We start from the raw sequence: 27,677 nt of genomic DNA on the forward strand, positions 1-27,677 counted from the left end.
ACAATTCTATTTCCTAAATATCTCTAAGATTCATAACTTTTCTTCAAACACACTGCCGTCAACCTTCTCTCTCCTGGAGACTCCTTTCCTCCAGTCTTGCTGCACTTCACATTCTACATAGCAGCCAGAAAGATTTTTTGAAACAACAATCTAAATATATTATTCCCTTAGTTAAAATCCTTCTAATGGCCACTCCTTACCCTTATTATACGTCAAATATTACAAATAAATAAATATATATTCTCTGTATATATATTATATTATATATGTAATCGTGATACATATGTAGTGGATATGTATATATATAGATATACATGTATATGTGTATATACATTTACACTGCGACATTTACACTGGTGGGTAAAGAACAGGGTGGAGTGTAGTGTAAGATAAGCCCAGAGACAGAGACGGTGGGAGGAAGTCAGATACAGGAAGGTCTGGAGAGTAGCGAAAATTTTAAAACAAAGTTTACTAAACACTCCTTTATCTGACATCCTCCTACCATCTCCATCTCTGGGCTTATCTTTCACTAGTCTCCATCCTGCTCTTTACTCACCAGTCCTGTTAGACTACTTTGAGTTCTTCATTCTCCCTAATCTCAAGACCTTCATTTAAGCTATTCCCTCTGTCTGAAATACACACATACACACATGCAAACACACATCCCACTTTTTCCCCTTTCCTTTGTGTTTTAAAATCTAGTGTGTTAATGAAAAATTTGAGGTATAGTAAGGCCAACAAATTAGGAGATGATTACCCTTGAAAAGACAGTTTCTAACTCACAGTTCCCAAGAGGAAGGGGCATGACTCTCTGATAGAGTTGCTATGAAGATCAAATAAATTAGTAGGTGTAAAACACTTCGTCCTGTTTGAGCATCTGTTTATGTTTATCATTCACTAAGGATCCCTCTTCTTTGAATTACAAATTCATATCTTTTCCATTTTTTTCTATTATTTGTGTTGTTCTTATTGATCCATAGGAGTCCTGTATGAATAGTAGGTACCAATCATTTGTCACTTTCTGAGTTGCAAACATATTCTCCCTGCCTATAGCACATCTTTACACTGTGTTTATGGCATCTTCTGTTGTGGAAAATCAGTTGCAAAATGTCATTTAAGAAATCCTTCCTCCTCCTGTATATAAAGACATTCTCCCATATTTTCTGGTAGTTTTAAATGTTTGCTGTTCATATTCAAGTGCTTTGTTTGTGTCCAGTATAAAGTAGAGATCTAATTTATTTTTTCCATATGAGTCACTTTCTTTCAGATTTGTAATTCCACTTCTATGATATGTTGTTTACATATATCTGTGAGTCAGTTTCTGGATGATGAATTCTGTTCCTTCCTATTAATCTTAATAATTATGTCATTCACATAAAATCTACCACTATGGCTTTGTTTATTTCTCCTTGTTCAATATATTTTAAGGACATATTATCAAGTGCCTATATGTTTAGAATTGTTATATCTTCCAAATGAATTATCTTTTATCAAGGTATTAATCTTTTTTATCTCTAATGTTTTTTAATCTTAAAATCACTTATGTCTGATACTATTATGGCTACATTGACTTTCTTATGGTTCTTATTTTCCAATATATCTTTATCCACCCTTTTATTTTCAATATTTATCTATACTTATAGGTTAGATATTTCTCCTGAAGTAAGATGACAGCTAGATTACATTTTCTAATGCATCCTGATCTTCTTTACCTTCAACTGGAATTTACATTTATTGTGATGACTGTTACATTTGGATTTATTTTGTGTTCTATATAATTTTGTGTTCTTTATCCTGCTTTTTCTATGCTTCTTTTTCCTACTGTCTTATCCCATTTTTTGGTATGATTGAGTTTTCCTCATTTTCTTTTCTTCTTTGACTAGTTTGAAGTTCTACATCCCATTTATCTTATTTTAGTAATTATCCTTAAAATTTAAACAAAGAGAGTTGGCTTAATCCACTACCCTTGCTTTCAGATAATACAGGGAACTTGAAACTCTTATTCATGCTATTATTAATGATGTTTTAAGTTCCACTTTATTTGTAATGACTCCAAATTAGCCATCGTAACTGTCAATGTCTTTTTAGATTATCAGTTTTCCATTTTCTTTGCTCCTATTTCTTCCCGTACCTGTACCTTACACCCCCCTTCTGGGTTCAATTTCCTTCTTACTGAAGTACTTCCTTTATAAATTCTTTCACAAGAGTACATAAGCAATAAACTATACATTTTTTTGTTTTGCTTTGATCTGAAAACTGTCCTTATTTTAGCCTCATTCTTGACTAACACTTTAGTGTGGATATAAAATTCTAAGTAGATAGCTATTTTTTCTCAGAACTTTGAAGGTACGATTATATACTGCCTTTCATTGTTGCTATTAAGAAATTGCCCTTCAGTCAAAATGTTCTTTGGTAGCTAATATTTTCTCTGTTGTTTGAAAAATCTTCCATTTGTCTTTGGAGTTCAGAGTTTTGTGATGACATACTATTTGTGTGTGGGTTTTCTTTTATTTAGTATGTTTCAGACTCATTGTGATCTTCATCAATTCTAGATAATTCTCATTATCTTTTCGAATATTGCAACTCTTTTATTTTTGTGTGATCTTCTTTAGTATTGTATTAGGTAAACATTGAGCCCTTTCCTGTCTCTTAGCCTCTATTTGATTCTTTTCATCTTTTTATCTGTTTTTTTACCTTCCATGTGATTTCTTCATCTCTGTCTTCAGTTTTGTCTAATATTATGTGTAACCCATCCATTGACTTTTTTTTATTGAGGTCATATTGGTTTATAATATTGTGTAGTTTCAGGTGTACATTATTTATCAATTTCTGTATACACTGCATCTTGCTCAACACGAATAGTCTAGTTTTTATCCATCACCATACATATACACATACATACATCTTTACCCCTTTTGCTCTCCCCACTCCTTCTCCTTTTCCCCTCTGGTAACTTCTAATCTGTTCTACTTATCCATGTGTTTGTTTATCTTCCACATATGAGTGAAATCATATGGTCTTTGTCTTTCTCTGTCTGGTTTATTTTGTTTAACATAATACCCTCAAAGTCCATCCATGTTGTTGCAAACAGGATGATTTTGTCCTTTTTATGGCTGAATAATATTTCATTGTATATCTATATATCACATCTTCTTTATCCATTCATCGGTTCTTGGGCACTTAGGTTGCTTCCAAGTCTTGGCTATTGTGAATAATGCTGCAATGAATATAGGGGTGCATAAATCTCTTTGTATTGTTGATTTCATGTTCTTTGGGTAAATACCCAGTAGTGGGATAGCTGTATTGCATGATATTTCTATTTTTAATTTTTTGAGAAATCTCCATACTGTTTTACGTAGTGGCTGCATCAGTTTGCATTTCCACCAGCAGTGTATAAGGGTTCCCTTTTCTCCATATCCTCTCCAACATTTGTTATTTTTTGTCTTGTTAATTATAGTTAAGTATAAGGTGATATCTCATTGTAGTTTGTTTTTTTCTGAAGATTTGTGAAGTCTAATAATAGCTAATACTTACAGTACACTTACTGTATGCTATGTACTCCTCCCAAAAGTTTTGCATATATTAATTCATGTAATCTTCATAACAACCCATTTTAATGTGAGTAGACTTAGATACAGAAAGGTTAAGAAACAAATAACTTACCCAAAGTCAAACAGTAGAGGGTAGAGTTGGTATTCAAACTCTGGCATTCTGGCTTCCAAGCCAGCTATATTGAATGGTGGGTACAGTGTACTATGCACTGAAATCAAATATTTGCGAGACAGCATTGTGATATGTCATTACATATGCAAACAGTGTTATGTGAATATGTTCTAAAGTTAAATTCCTCGAGTAAAAATTTTTTAATCTTTAATCAAGAAGAGTATATAAATAGAACAGCAGAAAATTATCATAATTACCCATTTTTAAAAATATCTTTATGGTTTTCAGGCAAAGTGGTAGTGGTGTGATAGCAGATACTGTCATGAAATTTAAATTCACTAGACCAAACAGTGGAGCATTAATGAAAAGAAGAATTGAGGCTGTTTTACACCAAGTACTGAATAACTCTGGAAACTTGGAAATAAACCCTTCAACTGAGATAACACGCAAGTACCATTTTTTATATACCATTTTATTTCAATACATCCCTCAACTTAACCAGTTATAATTCACATTTTAATTTAATGAGACTGACTTTATGAAAACAATATATTATAAAGCTAGATAGATATAATATATAGCTCTCTAATATGAAACATTCCGAAGTTTATAGAATCATTTAGCATTCATATAGGAAATTTTATTCTCTAAAAATTCTTCATTAATTTCCCCTTTCAACACTTCTTTGGAAGGATGTTGTTGTGACTTGTTCAATTGTAGGTATGCTATCAGAATGGTAAACAGCTGCTCAAGGTCAGAGAACAATTTAATTTATGATTCACCTCACCCAGAACAGATCATACAATCAGAAGGTATCCGGTAAATACTTGTAGAATAAACAAGTAAATTAGAAGACTTAGGATTTTCCCTGTCTCCTCTCTGACTATCCTCTCTCCTTCTGCCTGTCTTGAATCAGTTTCCATGTTTTCCCTCCTTATCCTGTCACTCTGGTCCAAGCTAACATCATTTATTACCTGAACTACTGCATTAGCCTCCTTACTACTTCTTATATAATTTCTTGGCCCCTTCCAATTCGCTGTCCACATATTGATCAAGGAAATACAAATACAATCTTGCTTAAAAGTCTCCCATAGCTCCCCACCAAAATATCACCTGCAAGTGGGATATCATATTTTCCGGTTAGCCCAGGACAGTCTCAGTTCATGCCAACTGTGCAAGAACCATTATTAATATCGCTCCCTAAGTGTCCTGGTTTGGACAATAAATAATATGGCCATCTCATCTAAAGCACTGCATGATCTGGTTCATACTTAGCCTGCCAGCCATTTATTATAGCACTCTTTTCCTCATTCACCATAATCTGGCCACACTTTCATTTTCTCTATTTGCCAAGCTTCTCTCTTTCCTGCCTCAGGGTCTTTGCATACGTTGTTCCAGTTTCTTATAACACTCCCTAGATCACACCCTCACATCCATCAGGTCTCATCTGAATCACTCCTTTCTAGTGTAAGCCTTTTGTAATTTCATTTCTCAATCCTTTACCTGTGTCACAGACTCCTTCATAACATTTATCACAACTGAAACTACAAAATTATTTGCGTGATTTTTGTATTGTTTATCTTCATCCTTAAGCTTTCTAAAGGCAAGAACAAGTCTGCCTTGTTCATCCTACTGTCCTTCTACCACCCAGTATTTAGCACATAATAGATACTCCATTAATATTTGTTGCATGACTAAAAGAAAGGAATTACTTAACACGTACATAGAATTTAAGGACACACCTCTAATTTTGTCCTGTACTGCCAGTTTAATAAACTGTGATTCCCTCGTAATAAGCTCAAGATTAAAGGATTTTGGTAGCTCCCACAGTGGACTGGTATTCAATCAGTAGATACCGGTTACAGCTGTACTATTTGTTAAAATATTGAAATGCCTTCCTATCTGTTGGTAAACAACTCTGCACCAGCCAACAGAGTTGTTTCCCCAGCCCCTGCAAATCCGCCCATCCCTACCCTGTCCTCTGCAACTAAAGAGTTAATGGTTAGCACAACAGGGGCCTCCAAGACTGCTGCAGTTCCATGGCTGGCTGTGTCCTTTCTGACTGGCTGATGCTCATGTATTTGTTTAATACTCACAACAAATACATCTTATAGATATTTTTATTGTCCCCCTCAGAAAAGATAGATAATTGTCCAGGGTCATGCAGTCAGTATGTAGGGGAATCAGGATTTGAATTCAAGTCTCTCCTGTTGAAAGAACAAAAAGGTGTGATCAGCTCTTTTTATTTTCTGCCTCCAAAAGGATGTTATGGCTCTTCTGACACTTACAAAGCAGATGTGATACCCAAATCCTGTGAAACTTCCGGCAACAAATAATTTTGCATAAATTGATTTTAGAGAGAATGAAAACCTGTCTCAGCAGTTTAGATTTATCTTATAGGAAATAAGAAGCTGATTTCTCATTAAAAGATTTCAAGCAGGAAAGGATATCATGTGACATACATTTTTAGAAAAATCAATCTGGTAAAGTAGAGGTGGACGCACTGAGAAGCACAAAAGTGGAAGCAGGGAACCCAGTATGAAGGTTATTGAATAGTATAGGTGGCAAATGTGAAAGCATGAACTAAAGTAGTAGCCAAAGGGATGGGGAGAATAGGCCTAATTCAAAGGATAGTTAGAGGCTAGAAAGTACAAAACCTTGAATCCAATAAGATGTGGAAAAAATGAGAAAGGAGGATTTAGAGATCATTTCAGATTTCTAGCTATTGATGGAAGTGGTGCCATTTACTAAAGGAAATATAACATAAATAGCAAATTTTAGATAAAATTTGGTCAGACTGAGTTTGAGCTGGCTGTAGGACATGCAGAGAAAACTGTCTGGCAAGCAGAACGTAAACTGGAATAGACAGACCTCCGCTATCTGACCAACAGATTCTCTTTTCCTTCCCACCATTCTACTTTCTCTCCCACCATTTCCCTTCATGCAACACTTGCACTAGCTCTACCAACTTTATTGCTCCACAAATATTATACACCCCCACACTTTTGTGCCCACTATACCTTCTACCTGGAATGCCTTTTCACCTCTCATCTGCCTGAGAAATTCCTTTTAGGTCTTCAAACTACAGTTCAAATGTTATTCTCACCAAGATAACTTCTGGAATCTCTCAGAGAGCAGTAGTTACTCTCTCCCTTCTCTTCTCCTCTATACACTTAAATTTATTTGAATGCTTCCTGATTAATTTCTACCCGTAAATTGTGTGAGGGCAAACTCCCTGTATTTTGCTTACTGTTATACCTGCACTACTGAGAATAGTATCAGTAGAGTAATACAGATATACCTATCTACACACATATATATATATTAGATTAAATGAAAAATTAACTTCTTTTGTAGCATTTATCACATCGTATCTCAATGACTTGCTCATGCTACTGTTTTCCCAACTAAACTGAGTGACTTGAGAACAGGGATATCTTTTAAATATCTTTTAAGTATTTTTTTGTGCCAGATGAGAAATTCAAGCATGGACTTTAGTTTACATAACAATAAATTGGGGGAAAATTGTAAACAAAGATTTCTGGGCCCTAAGACTCAGAAACTCTTTCAGCAAGTCTGGGCTAAGCCTAGGAATTTGTTTTTTAGCATCTCTCTAAGTGATTTTAATCATGGTTATCTGAGGACTACACTTTAAGAAATTAAGGTGAAATGATACATAGTCCTTATTGTATTGATCTTACTCTCACTTTTCTTTAACACCAGAAATTACTGACCAGGATACAGTAAATATTCTCACTCAAGGTAAGTTTTAAAATTACTTTATAAATATAGTTAACCAAAATATAAAGAGTAAATGTTCAAGTCATTCGTGCTCTTTGCCAAGGCAGTGCCTATTGAGGTGGTATTTTTATTCGTAGTTCACTCATGGGGGTTGCTGTGGAGATAAGACTCTGCTGATTCCATTGGCCCATGGACTGATGGCCAAGCTAGCCCATCCTTTTAGAAGAAGGAAGAAGTAGCAATGGCATGCCACTCTGTATCAAGTTTGAACTCATGAAAAATTTGTGGCAGCTTTGGGAAGTTTTTCCTGCCCTGGTTCCATGATGGCATTTCTGTAGACTTGCAAATTATGTTTGGTGGCATCATTTATATGGCTTCTCCTAACCACTAGAATAGCTTGTTTTGTTTTGGATTTTGATTAATCATAAAGTGTAATAAGAAAAATATAAAAAGTGTTGTCAGTTCTATGTCTATAACCTGAAGGAGAATTCACTGCTTTCCAATGTCATTCTGTATACTCTCAGGCAAGGATAGCAGAAACATAATCCCTAGAAAACAGCAGTTTACTTCTCTGGCTGATAAAATGTAGTTAGAAATCAGTTTGATGTACATCAGTGGCTGGCCTATCTCAAATACTTAAGTGCTGTCACAAGGTAACGCTACTTCTGTGGGTGTTTTTCTACTTCATTCTATATCTAGTTCATGCTTCTTTTCAATGAAAATGCACTTAAGTAATTTACTAGAGAACTTGGTTGAGGATGAAGCAAAGGAAACTGTTTCATGTATATTCTTAATGGAAGTCTGGTGCTCCTCACCTAGGAAGTCTGTTAGAAAAACCGCTTTGGGATGGTTGTCCTATTGAAGGAGTGTCACTGCTTTAGAGCCAGTCCAACAATAGAAATTGTTGGTGATGATTTACCTCTAGTTTCTTAGTAATCAACTAAACAAGAGTAAATAAATCATGGGAATGGGAGTTGAGAGGAATTAAGTGATCAGCCCACTCTCTGCCCTCCCCTCCCGTTTCAGCTAGCAATTGGAGTACTCATAGGCTCTCTTGAGATGTTTAAATAAACCTCATCTAGATACTTAGAAACCCTCAGCTACCTTCAAGAACATTCTGTGGACCTAAAGTAACTCCTTTTCAAGGACACAATTGGTAACATAGAGTTAGTTATAGAGGTGAACATAAACCTCCATAATGACCTGCATTACCACTATGGAGTCTTCTTTTTTTTTTTTAAGTTTTTGGTGAGGAAGATTGGCCCTGAGCTAACATCTGTTGCCCGTCTTCCTCTTTCTTTTTCCTTCCCCAAAGCCCCAGCACATACTTGTATATCCTAGTTGTAAGTCATTCTATTTCTTCCATGTGGGATGCTGCCACAGCATGGCTTTATGAGCAGTGTGTAGTTCTGTGCCCAGGATCCAAACCAGTGAAATCTTGGGCCACTGAGGCCAAGTGTGTGAACTTAATCACTTGGCCATGGGGCCAGCTCCCAGAGTCTTCTTGATAAGAACAGTTTTCCTCCAACTGCAATGTGCACATGAATCACTCATTAAAATGTAGCCTCTAATAAGTTCTGAGGATTTAATGTACAGCATGGTGACTATAGTTAATAACATGATATTGATTCTTGAAAGTTGCTAAGAGTAGATCTTAAGCACTCTCATCACACGCACAGAAAGAGTTAGCTATGTGAGGTGAAGGATGTGTTAGTTATCATCATCTTAGTAATCATTCAACAATGTATATGCATATCAAATCACCATGTTGTATACTTTAAAAATATACAATTATATTGTCAATTATTCCTCCATAAACTTGGGGGGAAATGTAGCTTCTGATTCACTCTCTGGTGTGGATCTGAGAGTCAATATTTCTTTATTTTGTTTAGCTTTGAGATGTAATTGGCAAATAAAATTGTAAGATATTTAAAGTGTACAACACCATGATTTGATATATGTATAGATTGTGAAAAGATTCTCTGCATCTAGTTAGGTAACACACCCATCACCTCACATATTTACCCCCCTTTTTTTTCTTTGGTGAGAACATTTATTCTACTCTCTCAGAAAATTTCAATTATGCAGTATAGTGTTATCAACTATAGTCACCATGTTATACATTAGATCCTCAGATCTTATTCACCTTATAGTTAAAAGTTTGTATCCTTTTACCAAAATCTCCCATTTCCCCAATCCCCCAGTCCCTGGTAACCACTTTCTACTCTCTGTTTCTATGAGTTTGACTTATTTTTTTTCTTTTAAGATTCCACATATTAGTGATACCATGCAGTATTTGTCTTTGTCTGGCTCATTTCACTTAGCAAAATACCCTCCAGGTTCATTAATGTTGTTGCAAATGACAGGATTTCCTTCTTTTTTAAAGCTGAACAATATTCCTTTTTTTTTTTTTTTTTTGTATACACACTACATTTTCTCAATCAATTCATCCATTGACGGACACTTAGGTTGTTTCCACACAGCATCAGTATCTCCAATAGGCTCCCAGGGGATGCCCATGATGCAGGTCCACAGACCATACTTTGAGTAGCAAGGCTATAGAGAAGATGGAAATTTCCTAGTGAACCCATGGCCTGAGCTAGTACATCCACCACTGACCTATCTTAATCCTTACTCATTCCAGAGAATTCTGAAGCTGCTCCAGATTTTGAAGCCCACATGCCAATTAAATTCAGAAATGTTCTCTAAAATGCAGTCCATAGTCAATGGTAGTCACATAAATACTCTAAAAATACAACATATTGATCATGCTTTTGGAAAGATTAGCATGTCCTGGGGAAGAATACAGAAAAGACAGAAAAGTCGTAAATGTTGGAGACTTTTACAGCATCTTCCAAATGAACGAATTATGATCTACCTAGCACATTAATCCCCTTTTCTCATTTAGAATGTGGGGCCCGTCCAGACCTAATAACATTGTCTGAGGAGAGAATCACAGGAGGCAGTAGGGCTGAGGAAGGAGACTGGCCGTGGCAAGTCAGTCTACACCTGAATAATGTTCACCACTGTGGAGGCATCCTGATCAGTGACATGTGGATCCTGACAGCAGCTCACTGCTTCAGAAGGTGAGGCCATAGCTACCCCCCATCTGGGAACATCTAGGACACATACATGGGACTCCACGTATATGCCCAGGACTGAACATGATTGGATTGAGTTGGAAATAATTCAATGCAAAAAAAATAATGATTCTTTTCTTCCTATTCCTGATAGCAAAAATAATTTTCCTCCTTCAGCTTGCTAATTTACTCCTATTTCTCTGTTTCAGGTTATAATATATCATCACGGTAAAGAACAAAGATTTATATGTCAGAATGTTTCATTTAAATCCTAGCTTTGAAAGCTTAGGAAATTTACTGAACCTAAGCCTTTTTCTTTTAGGGTCAAATTAGGCACATACTCTTGTATGTATGTGTATTATTCCTACTAATAATATTCTAACACTATTGTCTTAGTGTTATCGATAGGATTAAATATGCCAATGTAAACATACATTAAATGTTAGCAAAATGAATTTTTGCAGGAAATTTGCACATTATATCATGTAAGGTAATCAGAAGGCTGATGGCTGATCTCAAACTGCCTCATGCCATTAATTTACTCTTTAAAAAAATGATTGAGGGGCCAGCCCAGTGGCGCAGCGGTTAAGTGCGCACGTTCCATTTAGGCGGCCCAGGGTTCGCCGGTTCAGATCCCAGGTGCAGACATGGCACCGCTTGGCAAAGCCATGCTGTGGTAGGCATCCCACGTATAAAGTAGAGGGAGATGGGCATGGATGTTAGCTCAGGGCCAGTCTTCCTCAGCAAAAATAGGAGGATTGGCAGCAGTTAGCTCAAGGCTAATCTTCCTCAAAAAAAAAAAAAAATGAGTGTCTACTACGAGCACAGTATTATCTGTTATAGAAGCGAATTAAACAAACACTGACCCTACTTTAAGGGAGACTACATTCTAATGTTGGAGGTACACATGAACAAAAATAATGATCAATTACAGCGAGTAGCATAAATAAAATGAATTTAAACAACTTAACATTAGGGTAATAAACTGCCAGTGGAGAGTAGGATGCATTACCTTATCACATTACCTTATCCTATTGGTATAAAGGAAAGGTCCTACTGCCCATAATACAAGGACTTTAGACTTCAGCATGACTAAAAACTGTTAGGGTCAGACATGTCTCATTACTGGGGCATCCTAAAACCCAACAGTTGCTGGGAACTGAACTCAAAAAGTTCACTCAAAAAAGTGATGGTGATCTGAACTCAAGTGTGTCTCTGACCATATCTATTCTCTTCGAGACCTCTTTCAATAACCACTGTCTAGAATCCAACCTCCTTACCACACACCCAAAGCTCGCCAATCAGATCAATCCAAACATTTCTCAAAATACGAACCTTGAGTTCCAGCCAGATTATTCTCTCCCCCTGGACTCTGCCTACATTTTCCCACTTAAAAGCATTTGCTCAATCTGCTTCTTCTCTCTAAAATGTTAATAACCCTTCCAAATATCCATTTCTTCCTATTGGAATTCTGTAAAACCTTCACTATTTCTAAGAAGTCCTCTGCAGATTTGAGGGTACTGCCTCAATACAGTGCTTGTTACAAAAAGTGTTTGTTAAATTAAGAGGGAGCAAAATTTAACAAGACTAGTGCATGATTTCTGGACAAAAGTTTTAGGAAACCGCAAATTATTTTGAATTTTTCTCATGACTATCTTATAACTCACTATTTTTTTACACAGTGAATAAATTTGAAACATTCTAAAAGATATTTCCAGAGTTATCAAATCTCTGATTTAGATTGACACATTTATTTCTGTGTCTTAGATAACACAAGAAACAAAATTCACAAAAACATTTCAATCTTCACTGCCACCTGAAAGTCCAAAGAACAGGAATAGCACTAATTGATTTCAATCACTTCTGAGTGTGGGAACCAGAAATGCAAATACCTGGACTTAGCAGGCACTTAGCATAATCAAGGATGTAATAGAAACATTACTGGATTCTAAGCCCTATTCTAACTCAATCACCAAAAGCTAAGTAAAGAATATCACTATAATGAAAGCCACGTTTATAAATATCACCAATGATTGCCAAAGGAATCCACCATTTTAAAGGCATGGAACGTCTTTGATTTTTGCCTCTTCAAATCCTTCTATTCACGAGCATGATTGATCCAGAAGAACTGACAAACTATGTGAACTTTGTATTGGCACCTTCCCTGTATGCTTGGTTGTCACTGAGAACCACTCGATGAGGATTTGTTTGAGGCATGACCGGCCTAATATCAAGCTACATAGAAGTGACAAGGCCCTCATAGAAAGGCTTCTTGAATTGTCACTTCCTCTACAAAGCTTTCCCTGATGCTCTCTTCCCTCCCCCCATCTCATTCCCACAGAAATTTGCTTATCTATATTTAACTATAGTTCCTTTGATTTATGATAGTTAATTTATCTGCCAGTCTTCTCCATTAGTGTGAGAACTGCTCAAGGACAGACATCATAATTATCTATATGTTTATTCTCAAAGACTCACACTATTCCTTATACAAAGTAGGCACTTAGTAATGGCTTGTTGAACCATAATTAATGAAAATAAGAGTTACTTTCATTGAGTGTGTACTTTGTGCCGAGCACTGCACTTGACATACTTTACTTGTCTCAATTCATACTTAAAACTGTGCAAGAGACTATCCTCAATCAGACTTTATGCAAAAGTAAACTGAGAATTAGAGACATTAAGTAACTTGCCCTGAATAACACTGCTAATATGTGGCATAGCCAAAATTTAAATCGAAATCTGTTTCCAAAACTGTACTCTCATGCATTTGCTGGAAGAAAGGAAAGGAAGGGAAAGAGGGAGGGAAGAAAGAAAAGAAAACTATCTTTAGAATGTTCTCTGTAAAGACCCTGAGCAAAAGAAGTTCAACATAAAAAAATTCATGTATTTGTTTGTTAACTAATTTTTTCTTCAGAACTTTTAACCAGCAGTCACTGTTACACAACCTAACGTACATTATAAAAGTCATATATACATATACACACACACACATATATGCAACATAATCTTTAAGTATCACACTTAGTACATAAAAATTATTCATCCATTAATAAGTCAAAGAGCCCCTTATCATCACTACTATTTAAATGGAGCTTCTGGCTAAAGGCAAAGAATGGGAAAAAAATAAGGATAAGAAGGAATAAGTTAAAACTAAAGTAAACACTATTTCAGACTTCTTATAGTTTCTTGGATGGGAGGATGTAGAGAAGGGAGAAATCAAAGGGGAGATTTGTGTTATACTAGTTATCATCAAAGTATCAGAATATCCTCACTGGAATAGAAAAATACCAAGATGTTCATCATTCCAAGATATGTTTTCTAAACTCTTTCTCTGTTTCTTTAGACAAGTGATCACTCACTGTGCCAGTAGAGTTAAACTCATTTATTAGCTATGTAATACAGAAATAAATAGCAAAGAGATATTGATCAAATAGTTCCTGTGGTGGTGGGGAACGACAAACACAAAATCCAAATATTTGAAATGCTCACAAATTCCCTATTCAAATAACATGTTTTCATATTTTTTTTAGCTCCTCTGATCCTCGTCAATGGACTGCCACCTTTGGTATTTCCACAGCATTTCCTAGACAGAGAAGAGGAGTAAGGACTATTAAAACCCATAACAATTATAGACCTGCAACTCATGAAAATGATATTGCAGTTCTCGAACTTGACAGGAGCATCACCTTTACCGCAAACATCCACAGCATATGTCTCCCAGCTGCTACCCAGAATATTCCGCCTGGTTCCACTGCTTATGTAACAGGATGGGGATCTCGAAGATATGGTGGTAAGTGTCTCAGGAAAAATAAAACCAAACCAAAACAACAACAACAAAATGTCCTGGCACCTGTTATGTAATATTTTTAATCAGGGAACAACAGAAGGACACGTTCTACGGACAGAACCATCCACTGTTCTGGTTAGCCTAAGCTCCAGTTATTCCTGAGTTTCCTCACAGAGAAAAGCAATGCCTCTGGAAACTAGGGGAATTCTCAAACGTTGTAATAGGGAAATGTAAAAGAAAGTGATGAAGAAACATGAGTTCTTCAATGATCCAGAGACTATATGTAGGATTTAAATCGCTCCCTTATAAAGAAAATGAAATTTTTAAAAAATATTTGGATAAGTGTTCTCTAAGGGTTTTAAAACCCATTAAGGTATTGACAGCCACTTAAGGTATCCCAGGAGGAAATAAATCCTGCCTCTAGAGCAAGAAACTCTGTGTGTACATAAGCATTACTCACACTTGTTTATTGAATGAATAAATGAAAATAAAAACGAGGGCAATATGAAAGAGGAAATAGGGCCAAGGGGAATATGAGAGGATCAGCCAGGGAGTGGAAGGAGAGCAGTAACAATTCCCATGGGCTTCTATCTGTGTTGCAGATGGGCTCTCCAAGGAATAATACAAAGGCTTAACATCCTAGAAAATATTTCACTGTGGTTTTACGGCCGAAAGTAATTTGGTGGAGTAGACAAAATTTGTGCCAGTCACAAAAATGGCAGTGTCATTTTGAAGGAACATCAATATAAAATAAATTAGTTCTTGAGCCTTGAAACCAGACTGATTTCTCTTTTGTTGTTTGATTAAAGGTTACTAAATATGTAATTTTCCAATTCAAAGTCTCAGTGGGGAATTTAAATGCGACTGGTCAATTTTTTTTAGGAAGATTAGCCCTGAGCTAACATCTGCTGCCAATCCTCTTTTTGCTGAGGAAAACTTGCCCTGAGCTAACATCTGTGCCCATCTTCCTCTACTTTATATGTGGGACGCCTGCCACAGCATGACTTGACAAGATGTGCATAGGTCCGCACCTGGGATCCAGGATCCGAACCAGGGAACCCGGGGCCACCAAAGCGGAACATGGGAACTTAACCCCTGAGCACTGGGCCGGCCTTGACTGGTCAATTTTAAGATAGCAGATTCACTTTTCTTTTTCTCTTAAGGTCTAACAGGCACTGTATCACAAAGCTAAAGCAAAAAAAGAAAAATTGATCTGTGTAAAGGGGTTATCCTTCTCTACTATAGGAAACTGCTGAAAAAAAAACTCTGAAGTACATCTTCAATAGCCTTCTTTGATAAATAAGAAACAATGTTTGGACTAAATTTATTCCTTCCCATATTCATCACAGTCATTAATTTATACATCCTGAAGTCCATTTTCTTTCTTCTTTTATACTTAACAGGCAGCACAGTTACAGATCTAGAGCAAGCACAGGTCTATATAATAAGTAATGATGTATGTAATGCACCAGCTAATTATAATGGAGCAGTCTTGCCTGGAATGCTATGTGCTGGAGTACCTCAAGGTGGAGTGGATGCATGCCAGGTAAGTTCAAGACAATGTTATCAATGCCATCATCCGAGCTTATAAGCACTTACTAGCATGTGATATGGTGATAGGCATAGAGATAACATAATTATAATACACAGCCCTGATCCTCTAAAAATTTATGATCTATATTTTAGAGATAAAATTCTTGTATGAACTTGATCTTTCATGAAACACTAATTCTGAGAAGCCAAATTACAGAATGGTTAACCATCCAAGCTCAAGAACCAGAAAGATCTGGGTTTGAATTCCTTAAATCTCTATAACCAATTCTTTTATCTATAAAGTGGGGATAACAATGATTGTATCTAAATTTTTAGACACTACTAAAGATTAGATGGAGATTAAATGTGTCAGACATGTACTAAGCAACAAAGAAATCTCAGCTGTTTTTACTGTTGTTGTTGTTAACCCAGACCAAGATCACTGATATTAATAACTTTAATCTCAACCTTTTCAACCACTCTGACGGTTTAAGTAAATTAATCACTCATCTAAGAGTCATAGACAATAACTGATTTTAAATTATAAATAACACCTAAATATCAGCATCTTGAAGATAGATTATTTATACAAAAAGCTTAATTACTTGAGTCACAACAGTTCCCACAATTGCAAAATAGCATAAATGAGAAAAAAACTATATAGATCTAGCCTGTAATTTTCAACCAAATATAAAAACATAAACAATAAATACGAAATTCTTACTCAAGGAATTAGAATAAGATTTTAATAATAAAATTTTAATTAAGTTAGCTAAACAATTGATGTGGTTCCATCTTTTAATAGGTATTATTCCTATGTCTGAAACCCAACTGCTTATAGTAAGCAAGAACTACTCAGTATCAGAAATTTCTGAAATTAAGAAAAATCAATCTGTTTTCTTGAGGAATCTGCTGCTGTTTTCCTGGGTGAATTTTATACACAAAAATCAGGTTTATTCTTACCTCAAACATTATTGACTTTTATATTTAGTGCTCACATTCTTGAAAAAGTGGATAAGAAGTAGTTCTTACACAGTTTTTATAAAACCCCAATCCACAAACACTTTCCCCAAAATGAAACATTTTTATTGACTGAAAGTTGTGTGCAGGTGGAAGAGAATTGTTCGTCAATTTTCAAGATACCCCTAATTACCCACTGACCCTTTATTCCCTTTAAGTGGAGATGTCTTTGTAGTAGGGAACACTTCTTGCCCCCCTTCTTGTTTCTGTTTTATTGCTAGCCCTGTAACAACAAATTCGCAGCTTTCACAGTAGTTTTCCAAAGAATTCACCAATCAAATAAGCAACATACCCCCACACTGACAATTCCAGATCTACTAAGAGGATTAATTAGAACTGACTTATGGATACCTATGAGATATAAAAGAGTGTTACTCATGCTTCACCCATGATGCTCCTTACCTTCTGTGTATACAAATTCTGCTCTTCCCTCAACTCCAGTTCAACCCATAACTTTTCATGAAATTTTCCCTGGGTGTTCCACTCTAGGCTTCACTGAATCTCAGCTGAAATACAATAATGCATAGAATTTGTCTCAAAAGAAAATCACTCTACATAAGCACTTACAAGATCCTGTTTCTGTTCATTCATTCATTCAAAAAAATGTATTACTTTCTATGTGCCAGATACTGTGCTAGCACAACAATGCATTCCCTGAACTCAGCAAGGCTGTGGTCTAAAAGAGACAACACAGCCTCAAATGTCTGACCAATCAGGAGGTGAAGCTGGCCAGATACAGGAAAAATTACATGTCCGTCTTAGTTTAACATTTGCTTGCCCACTGTTGGTAAGACATTATGCAGAGAAATTTCTAACTATAGAAGAGACAGCAGCAAAAACATAATGAGGGGAAAGTGCTGAGAAGTGGTTACCTGGGCACATATGCATGATCTAAAGGAGGCAGGTGCCAATCACCACCATGCAAGTTGGTGATTCACACGCTGAACCTTCTCCCCGTCTAGACCAGTAATTAAGTAGGTATGGAAGAACTAGCTACTAAGAGCAGTCGAAAGAAGTGTTTTACTCATATAAATTTATTTTTGATTATTCACCAAAAGAACTTCTTGATGATATACTATGCATCAGACACCATGCAGGGTACTATGAATAGGAAGATAAGTGAAATTTCTAAAAACTCATTCATTCAACAAATATTTCCTTAGCATCTCCTATGGGCTATAAGCTTAGAATACAATGGTGTCCAGAATAAGTATGTCCCCTTCCCTGGTGGACCTTACAGTATAGCCAGAAAAACAGACACTGAACAAGTATCATAGATGCAATGAATATGGCAAAGATGTGCAGCTGCTACAACAAGGGGAGCTGATCTAGTGGGAGTGAATTTGATCAGGCACACAAATGTGCTTGTATAAAACAATGAAGAAGAGGGGGCCAACCCAGTGGTGCAGTGGTTAAGTTCGCATGCTCTGTTTCAGTGGCCCAGGGCTCACTGGTTCAGATCCTAGGCACAGACCTATGCACCACTTATCAAGCCATGCTGTGGCAGGCATCCCACATACAAAATAGAGGAAGATGGGCACACATGTTAGCTTAGGGCCAATCTTCCTCCAAAGAAATAAGAAAGAAGAGAAAAAAATAAATAAATAATGAAGAAGCCGTAAAAGAGATACACACAGAATGTGGGACCACAAGCAGTAAAAACCTAATCTCCCCCAAAGCTAGAAAGGGAGGAAGTGGGGAGGAAAGGCACAGGTCAGGGAAGCCTCCTCGAACAAGTAAAGCCTGGGATGAGTAGCAGTCAACCAGGCAATTGATGGAGTCTGCAAACTGTGCTTCTCACCTTCTCACACTGTGCTGAAGGTACTACGTGTGTACTCAGAGGATTTCGGTAATTTTCACATGACTTGGTATAATAGTTTGACAGGTAATGTCAGACTAACTTTATTTATTGTCATGATGGATATGCCTTCTACTGCCATAGAAATAAACTCCTTAATACTTTTGGGTTGTCTTCACACTTAAATGATCAATCCTTCTGTTTCCTTCAGGGTGACTCTGGTGGCCCGCTTGTACAAGAAGACTCCCGGCGGGTTTGGTTCCTCGTGGGGATAGTAAGCTGGGGGTATCAGTGTGGTCTGCCAGATAAACCAGGAGTGTACACTCGCGTGACTGCCTACCGTGACTGGATCACTGAGCAAACTGGGATCTAGTGCAAGCAATGCATCTCTGTTGCGAAGTCTGTGCGCAGGTGTGCCTGTCTAAAATGCCAAAGCTTTATTTTCGGCTGCAAGAGAAACTGAAAGTGTCCCATTTTAACATCTTGGTACATACACATGGTTTCACAAACACTATTTAATCTTTCTTTATTACTACAGATTTTATATATTCTCAAATATATACATATATATATATATATGCTCATATTTATATAGGAACATGACCTAGCACTGTGGCCACGTGCCAGGGAAAACAGCAACCTAGTGACAGAGATAATTTTATTACAGTTGTGAGAAGTGCTAATAGTGAGAAAAACAGGTACCCTAAGAGTGGATCCTAGAGGAACCTCGACAAGTCTTCAGGGTCAAAGGAGTCATCTCGGAGGAAGTCTCATTGAAGCTGATAAGTGGGCAAAGTATAGAAACTTCCAAAGGAAGTGGTGGAATAACATTCAAGACAGAACAGAATGTGGCAAGAAAAATACTATTTGAAATTTATGGTTACTCAATATTTTATAGGTGGTATAAGTCCTAAAATAAAAAATATATGAAGTCATTGTACAGTCCTACAGCAATATTAATTATCCCATAAGAATACGCTCCCATCAGAACTAAATGAATTTCAGGCATTTAAGATCAAAGCTAAAACATTCACTCCTCAACTGAGACCCAAAGAATTATAAATAATTTTCACGATAACTTTTATTAAAAGTTAACTTCACCTACATGGAGAGAATGTATCTCCTCCACAGGGAAGCTGAGGAAATACACCTGTACAACCTTCTCAGGCTACTTACAACTACATAATGCTTTTTAACAACTAAGATCGCCAGTGGCAGTTATTTTTGAGGGTCTAAGGACCCTCAATAGCTAAATCCAAATAATGAATTGAAAGTCATGAGGACAAAAATAGGAATAGTTGATTTGTAAAAAGAAAGGTTAAATGGCTTAACTTCAATAAAATTATCTTTGAGAGAAAAGGAACTTCTTTCTCTTCCTCTGTCTTTCTCTCTCTCTCTCTCCCTCCTTCCTTTACACACACACCACCAAATAACAAATTCAATAAAATCCATTAAAATTTAATGGCACGGAGATTTATATAGTCTGAATCATGAATGTTACTGAATTTTTATGGGATCCTAACACAACTAAAGCTTGGTTATGTATGACATCTATGTGTCAGGGCTTCCTCCTTCTAAAAGCTAACTCACAACTCCTGAGTATCAGCCTGACTACATCCATTGTGATGAAAACGTCTTGTATTTTCTCCTGTAAAATTGTGAAGAGACCTACCCTGAAGTCATTCACTTTTAAGAAAAAGAAAAGAAAATTTAACCACTTCTTGGTGAAATGTGCAAACAAATCATTGGTACACCTTATTTCAAATAAACTCTTTTAAAATCATTTTCCTGCTTAAGTATTTGTGGAAGTTATGATTTATGAAGGACAATCCAAAACAATTTATTTAATTGCTTCTCCAACAAGAGAACTGCCAACTAGATTCAGGCTTGGTACTTTCTGCTGCCTTATAATCAACCTCTATAACTGAGGCAAGCTTCCAGCTTGAGACTCTCTGGCTGCACCCTGTGAGGACACCATTAAACTGATAATTTAGAGGAAGCCTCAAGGGGAGTGTGTTTCTGTGCATGAGTGTATTGGTGTGTTTGTATGTGTGTGTGTGTGCATGTGCCCTCACATAGTCATAAACATACTTTTGTTTATTTCTATATATTGAAAGCTATATAAAGGAAAGTACTATATAGCAGGAAATGGAGAAAATTCAATTATTTATTAAAAATAAAAAATTATTTAGAAAATATGCATATTTTCATGAAGAGACATTTGAACACAAGAACACCTATTTTAAGAACTTTTTTTTTAAAGGTACTGATGAGTTCCATTTTCCTGATAGCTAACTCCATGAAAGAAATTTTGAATATTTATGGGAGGGGTGGTAATTCATAAATCTTTACAGTCCTTAAAAGATCATTCTGGGGGCTGGCCCAGTGGCATAGTGGTTAGGTTCAGGCACTCTGCTTCGGCGGCTGGTGAGGAGTTCACTGGTTTGGATCCCAGGTGCAGACCTATGCACAGCTTATCAAGCTGCAGGCATCCCACATATAAAGTAAAGGAAGATGGGCACAGATGTTAGCTCAGAGCTAATCTTCCTCAGCAAAAAAGGGAAGATTGGTAGTGGATGTTAGCTTAGGCCCAATCTTCCTCAAAAAGAAAATCATTTTGGAAACTTTAACAGGAAATTTCTAGCACCCTAATTCAGTGCCAGAAAGAGCTATTAATTCCAGGGAGAATCCTGTTCAGAATATAGAAAACACACAGACTAACCAATAACAAAACATGGCAAACACAGTGAATATTTGATGTTCAAACTGAATCCTCTTGAGTTTAAAATAGTGAGAAGAACTAATAAAAAGAGCCAGATTATCCAAGAAAGTTGAGAGCAAACAATTGATTATTGCACTAGTTAGAGGTCTTAATTACAGAGGGTATAACATTCATTTAACAAATTTATTGAGCCCTACCATGAAACTAAGATAAACAAGACATAGTCCCTGCCCCTAAGACACTCAGGGAATGGCGGTGTTGACAAACATATTGCACAACATAATATAATGGATGAAATGATAAATAGTTGGATATTTATTACAGGATAACAAAAGAAAGGAGGAGAGACCAGCCCGGTGGCATAGTGGTTAAGTTCACACACTCCGCTTCAGCAGCCCGATGGCCCAGGGTTCGCAGGTTCGGATCCTGAGCACAGATCTACTGCTACTCATCAAGCCACGCTGTGGTAGCATCCCACATAAAAAATAGAGGAAGATTGGCATAGATGTGTTAGCCCAGCGACAATCTTCCTCAAGCAAAAAGAGGAAGATTGGCAACAGTTGTTAGCTCAGGGCCAATCTTCCTCACAAAAAAAAAAAAAAAGAAAGAAAAAAGACGGGAGGAGGTCCCAGAGGACTCAGGGAAAATATTTTACAGTAATATCAAAAGTGAGTCTTCCAGAGCATCAATTTGCCATGAACCATAACAATTACTCTGTGGTTAGACAGAAGGGGACTAAGAACTTCTCCGATTATTCATCTAAATCTGTCACAGGCTCTAATTTACACAATTCAATTCTTATTTTCCAATTTGCTAAACAGTAAACAGTTCAAACAGATCCAAAATAGATCTTCTCCTTATATTTTTCATTCATGCCTATATAATCCAAATCTCAAAACCCAGTCTTTTCCATTTCTAATCAATCAGTTTGATTAATATCCTAAGGAGAAAAAAAGTCATGCCCCCCACCCATATTTCTAGTGATTCATTTTTATAAGAATCAGTTGTCTTTTGAAGAAACAGGTCTCTTATCATTGAAGATATTTAAGCATAAGCTCAATGATCACCTACAGAAATGTTTTTGGAAGATTTCTGCAATGGGTCAGGCTTAAAAACAGATCTTTTCCATGGGCCCTTCCAGTCTAAGAGTCTACCCACTATAAGCAAATAGTTTTGAGGGAGCATAAGATCTCGGGGAGAAAGAGGAATTTCAGAGCACTGGGACATTTGTTTGTTTAATCTGGTGCGCGACCATGAAACAAATCATCTAGAGTAAAGAAATCAAACTGATCAGAATTCAAATTAATTATAAATCCATTTTGGATAAAAAGGCAACTGTATGAAATTGAGGAATTGATTCAAAAAGCAAACAGAGCTTGCAGGGCTTTTTTCAGGGCTACCTCCACATTTAACCCACCTCCAACAAATTAAACTGAAATTACTAGTGTAAAAAATAATCAGTTGATACATTAGTAATGGGTTTTATCCTTGAAAAATTCATCCATCCAACCAGTTATTCATTTTTCAACCCATCCATTTGTCTATCAATAGCTTTTGAGCACTTACAATATGCCAGGCACTATTCTGAGCTAGCCAAGCCAACTTCCAGGAAAGAACAAGCCAGGCAGAGACAGAAGCAAGTGTAAAAGTCCTGGGGTGACAACAAGTTTGTGGGTTTGAGGAACAGTAAGAAGCCAATGTGGCTGGAACAAAACTAATGAAAGAAACGCTGGTATTAGACGAGGTGGAAGAAATAGGCATGTGGGCCATATAAAGAAGTTTTGACTTCATTCTAAATTTGAGGGCAAGAGTTTAGAGCGAAATCATATGACCAATTTTCCATTTTCTAAAGATTAATATGTCTACTCTAAAGAGAAAGAGCCACAAGAAGACAAAAGTAGATGGGAGATGAGTCAGAAGCCTCCTGCAATTGTTGTCGTTATGTGCCATCAGGTCTGCTCCGACTATGGCGATTTTGTGAATGCGTGACATCAACAATGTCTTGTCTTCAACAGCCCCACTCAGTTCCTGCAGACTCATGCCTATGGCTTCCTTTATGGAGTCAATCCATCTCATATTTGGTCTCCCTCTTTTCCTGCTGCCTTCTACTTTTCCCAGCATTACTCTTTTCCAAAGAATCCTGCCTTCTCATGTTGTGCCCAAAGTAGAACATCCTCAGTTTTATCATTTTTGCCTTCAGTGATAGTTATCAGGCTTAATTTTCTCTAGGACCCACTGTTCATCTTTCTGGCAGTCCAAGTCATCCACAGATCTCTCCTCCAACACCATATTTCAAATTAATCAATGTTTTTCCTATCAGTCTTCTTCACTGTCCAGCTTTCACACCCATACATAGTAATTGGGACTATGACGGTGTGGATAATCTTGGCCTTAGTTTCTAGTGACACTTCCTTACACTTGAGGATCTTTCCTAATTCTTTCATTGCTGCCCTTCCAAGTCTCAGTCTTCTACTGATTTCTTGGCTGCAGTCTCCATTTAAATTGATGACTAAACCAAGGTAAACAAAACCTTTAAGAATCTCAATGTCATCATTGTCTACATTAAAGTTGCATAGTTCTTTATAGTTATGATTTTTTTCTTCTTGATGCTCAAATGCAGTCCTGCTTTGGCAATTTCTTTCACTTTCATCAGAAATCACTTCAAGTCATTGCTGCTTTGTATCAGTAAGATGGTGTCATCTGCATATCTTAAATTAGATTGTTGATATTTCTTCCACCAATTTTCACTCCTCCTTCATTGGAGGCTAACCCAGTTTTTCATATGATATGTTCTGTGTCCAGATTAAACAGATACGGAGATAAAATGCACTCTTGTTTGACACTTTTGCCTATAGGAAACTATTCTGTCTCTCCATATTCTGTCCTGTCAGTGGCTCCTTGTCCACAATCTAGGTTACTCAGCAGTAATCCAAGGAAAAGATGGGACAGACTTAAAGCCAGGAGCTAGCAATGAAGATGGTGAGAAACAGTTGAATTCAGGAAATATTTCAGGGAGAAACAACAGGAATTTCTGATAGACTAGATTTAGGGGCTGAGGGAAAGAGAAAGATCAAGGTTGACTCAAATTTTGAGCCTGAACAACTGAGAGGAAAATTTGGGAGGAGGACTGGTTTTAGGGTTAAGGAATCAAGAGTTTCTTTTTGAATCTATTACATTTGAAGTGTACAAGCAATCAGGTCAGATAGACAACTATAAATACATTTCTGTAGCTCAGAGGATGGATTGAGACTGGAAATAGCAATTTTATGGAATTTATATTTTCAGGGAAGTAGGAGACAAAAGCCATATGGTATGACTAGAAGAAAGAATGGGAAATGTAGCTTTTAGAAAATAATATAAGGAAATATCTTGATGACCTCAAGAACTATCTTGATGTCTTAAGGAATATGAAAAACATGATTTTAGCACCACAACAAAAAGCTTAAAGAAAAAAATGTTAACTTTGACTTTATCAAAATTGAGAACTTTTTGTTATTCAGATAAAAAGATAAAAGGGCAATATTACAGAGTGAGAGAAGATATCTGCAATACATATAACTAACAAATAGCTTGTATCTAGAATACATATAGAATGACTACAAATCAATAAGGAAAAGACAGATAACTCAAAAGAAAAATGGACAAAAGGCCAGAAAAAAGAGAAAGCCAAATAGCCAATAAATGGAAGAAAAGGGGCCCAACCTTATTAAAAATAAGGAAAATGAAAAATAAAGCCACTATAATATACCACAACTACATACCAATGGATAAAAATTGAAAGTCTGATAGTATCATAAACTGGCAAGGATGGGGGAGTATAAATTGCCTTAATAAACATGGAAAAAAATTGATATTAACTAATAAAAGATAGCATATGCATATCCTATGACCTAACAATTCTATTCTGAAGTGAATGCTCTAGAAATGGGTGCTCATGAGCTGGAATATTCAAAGCAGCATTTTTCATAATGACCAAAACAGTAGAAACAACCAAATGTCCATCAACAGTAGAGTAGATAAGTAAATTTTATGTTTATGCAAGGAAATATCATACAACAACAAAAACGAATAAATTAGAGCCACACTTAACAACATAGATTAACCTTAAAAACACAAAGTTAAACAAAAGGAGTCAGTCACATAAGAATACATAGGATACTATTCTATTTATATGTTTAAAAAACTATATTGCTCAGTAATTCATTCTTACTCATAAAAAACTACTTTTAAAAAGCAAGGAATTTATTGCCAAAAAATACAAGACAATGTTTAACATTAGGGGAGCAGGGTGGAATTGTAAATAGGAAAGGAAAGGCAGAGAATGTTACTCAGCAAGAGGACCTGACGCCCAATGCACATAAAAAGCAATACTTATGGCACCAGCTTTTGAGAAAAAAAAAACGTTTTATTGCGAGGTTGACCAGCAAGGAGACAGGAGGCAAGGCTCTCAAATCTGTCTTCCCAATCTGAGGTTTGGGGCAAAATTGAAGAGGTTAGAGGGAATAGACTGATATGTGGAAGCAATAGCAGGGCAGGTTTTGATTGGAGGGCTTTAAACATTTATGGTAAGGTGTGGAAAGGGGCCTTAACACTGGATCTTGCTAGACCACGGACTCCTTGCTTCTGATGAGTTTAGCTGTTGAGTTCCGGTCATGTCCTGGTCCTTTGGTTCCATGGGGGTTGAATCGTCAGTTCTGGGTATTATTTCAGGTCAAGATTTTCTCCTCTGCACATGTTCTGGCTACGTGACTTCCTTTTTTTGGCTCGCGGCCCCTGAAAAACAACTTTAACCTTATATTGATAAGATGGGGTCACTTAAAACTGGTCCCGTGGTTATAAGAGCTGCTGGTTTGTTAGCAAACTTCTATGGATATTTGCTTTATAGTAAGTCATTAAGTTGTACTTTTATCTTTTATGTCCTTTCCTGTATGTGTACTGTTTTTCACATCTCTAATGCAGAACATTTGTAGGCATCCCCAGGCATAGTGAGAGTAAGCAATCCGTAACTCTCAGGTCATTCAGGAAAGAACTCTTAAAGGAAATATATGAAACTCTTTTTTAATGGTATATATCATGATGGATAGCAGGAAAATCATTTTATTCCTCTTCACGATCCACATTAATCTTTTAATAATTGTTTTCGTTTGAATTTTATACATCTAATAGGATTGCCTATCAATGTTAACATTGTTAACATACTTAAACATTTCTAGAATGCATGGTTCTATTCAAAATATTAGGTTCCATTTCTTCTACAATTAGTAACTTTCCTAAACTATAAGTTTTCGAGGGTAAAATAAAAAGATACATGTAATCGCATTTTTTGACAAGAGACAAGCTCAAATGATTCACAGAGATTGTTAAACAATTGCACTCACAATAATAAAAGTAACAAGGTTTTAAGTAATGAGAGGTTGTGTGTGTGTACGCGCGTGTGTGTGTAAATAGAATACTCATAGTAGTCCTTAGAAAAGTACTTAGGAAATCAATGTCCTTAAGTTTTCTTTGCTGGTAATTTTCTGTCTTCCCATTTTTTAGTCCCTTTCTGGAAAAGATTATAATAGCAGGTTTTGCATTTTACAGTTTTCATCATTTGCAATGCTTTCATAGAGAAAGTCCTAGAGTAAGCATCTTTTAATATTCTAATCATTTCCATTTTTATGACAACAACAATTTATTTCCTGTTTTGGTTCTACTAGTCAGGAAAAATGGTCAGGGTTTCCTTCCAGCTGTTTCTTTGACTTGCAACTAGGAAAGAAAACTATCAAATTTAGTGGCCACGTCTATGACTTTAAGACACCAATATATGTTCAGAAGAAATAAATTCAGTAAATCCCTTGGATATTACTAGATATTTAGATGTTTGGACTCATAGCTGGAAAATGTCAGAATTTTGCCTAAACTTATTTCATATAGTTTTCTGGAGTGTCATGGACTCATAATTTTTAAGAGTAAGTTTTATTGTAGGCATCCACACTAAAAAGACACTTTAACATTACGTTAGAGGCTTACAGGTACACTTTTATATGGCAATGATATAAAAATAAATTTCATAAGCAGCAATGGTAGCTGTTAGTCTAACTACTATGTCCCAGTGTTGGATAATATTTTCATTTTATCAACAGACATTTTTCCATATTGTTATTTTTAGAAAAAGAAGGGATGAGCAAATAAACTCAACTCATAATATGATCTAATGGTAACAATTATTTGAAGTAGTAGGTATTTTCTTTAAAAACGTATTCAAACTCTATGCAAAAGGCCAGCGAAGTTAATTGATGTGAGCAAGTTCCTACAGTAGGAAATGGCAGAAGTCAGCTCAATCGCAGG

At 36.3% G+C, this 27,677-nt stretch overlaps 1 protein-coding gene across 1 annotated transcript in view; it reads left to right on the forward strand.

The window, feature by feature from the left end:
- Nucleotides 1-20,373, forward strand: part of TMPRSS11D (transmembrane serine protease 11D) — a 56,326-nt gene extending 35,953 nt beyond the window's left edge. The window contains exons 5-10 of the mRNA XM_046656706.1: nt 3,952-4,109; nt 7,387-7,425; nt 10,313-10,490; nt 14,018-14,277; nt 15,678-15,820; nt 18,837-20,373. Of these exons, the coding sequence (XP_046512662.1) occupies nt 3,952-4,109; nt 7,387-7,425; nt 10,313-10,490; nt 14,018-14,277; nt 15,678-15,820; nt 18,837-18,998 (940 nt within the window). The 3' untranslated portion in view covers nt 18,999-20,373. The remainder of the gene's footprint in view (nt 1-3,951; nt 4,110-7,386; nt 7,426-10,312; nt 10,491-14,017; nt 14,278-15,677; nt 15,821-18,836) is intronic.
- Nucleotides 20,374-27,677: the final 7,304 nt, after the last annotated feature.

This window comes from Equus quagga, chromosome 3 (assembly GCF_021613505.1).
Source record: "Equus quagga isolate Etosha38 chromosome 3, UCLA_HA_Equagga_1.0, whole genome shotgun sequence".
In the NCBI taxonomy this organism is placed as follows: Eukaryota; Metazoa; Chordata; class Mammalia; order Perissodactyla; family Equidae; genus Equus; species Equus quagga.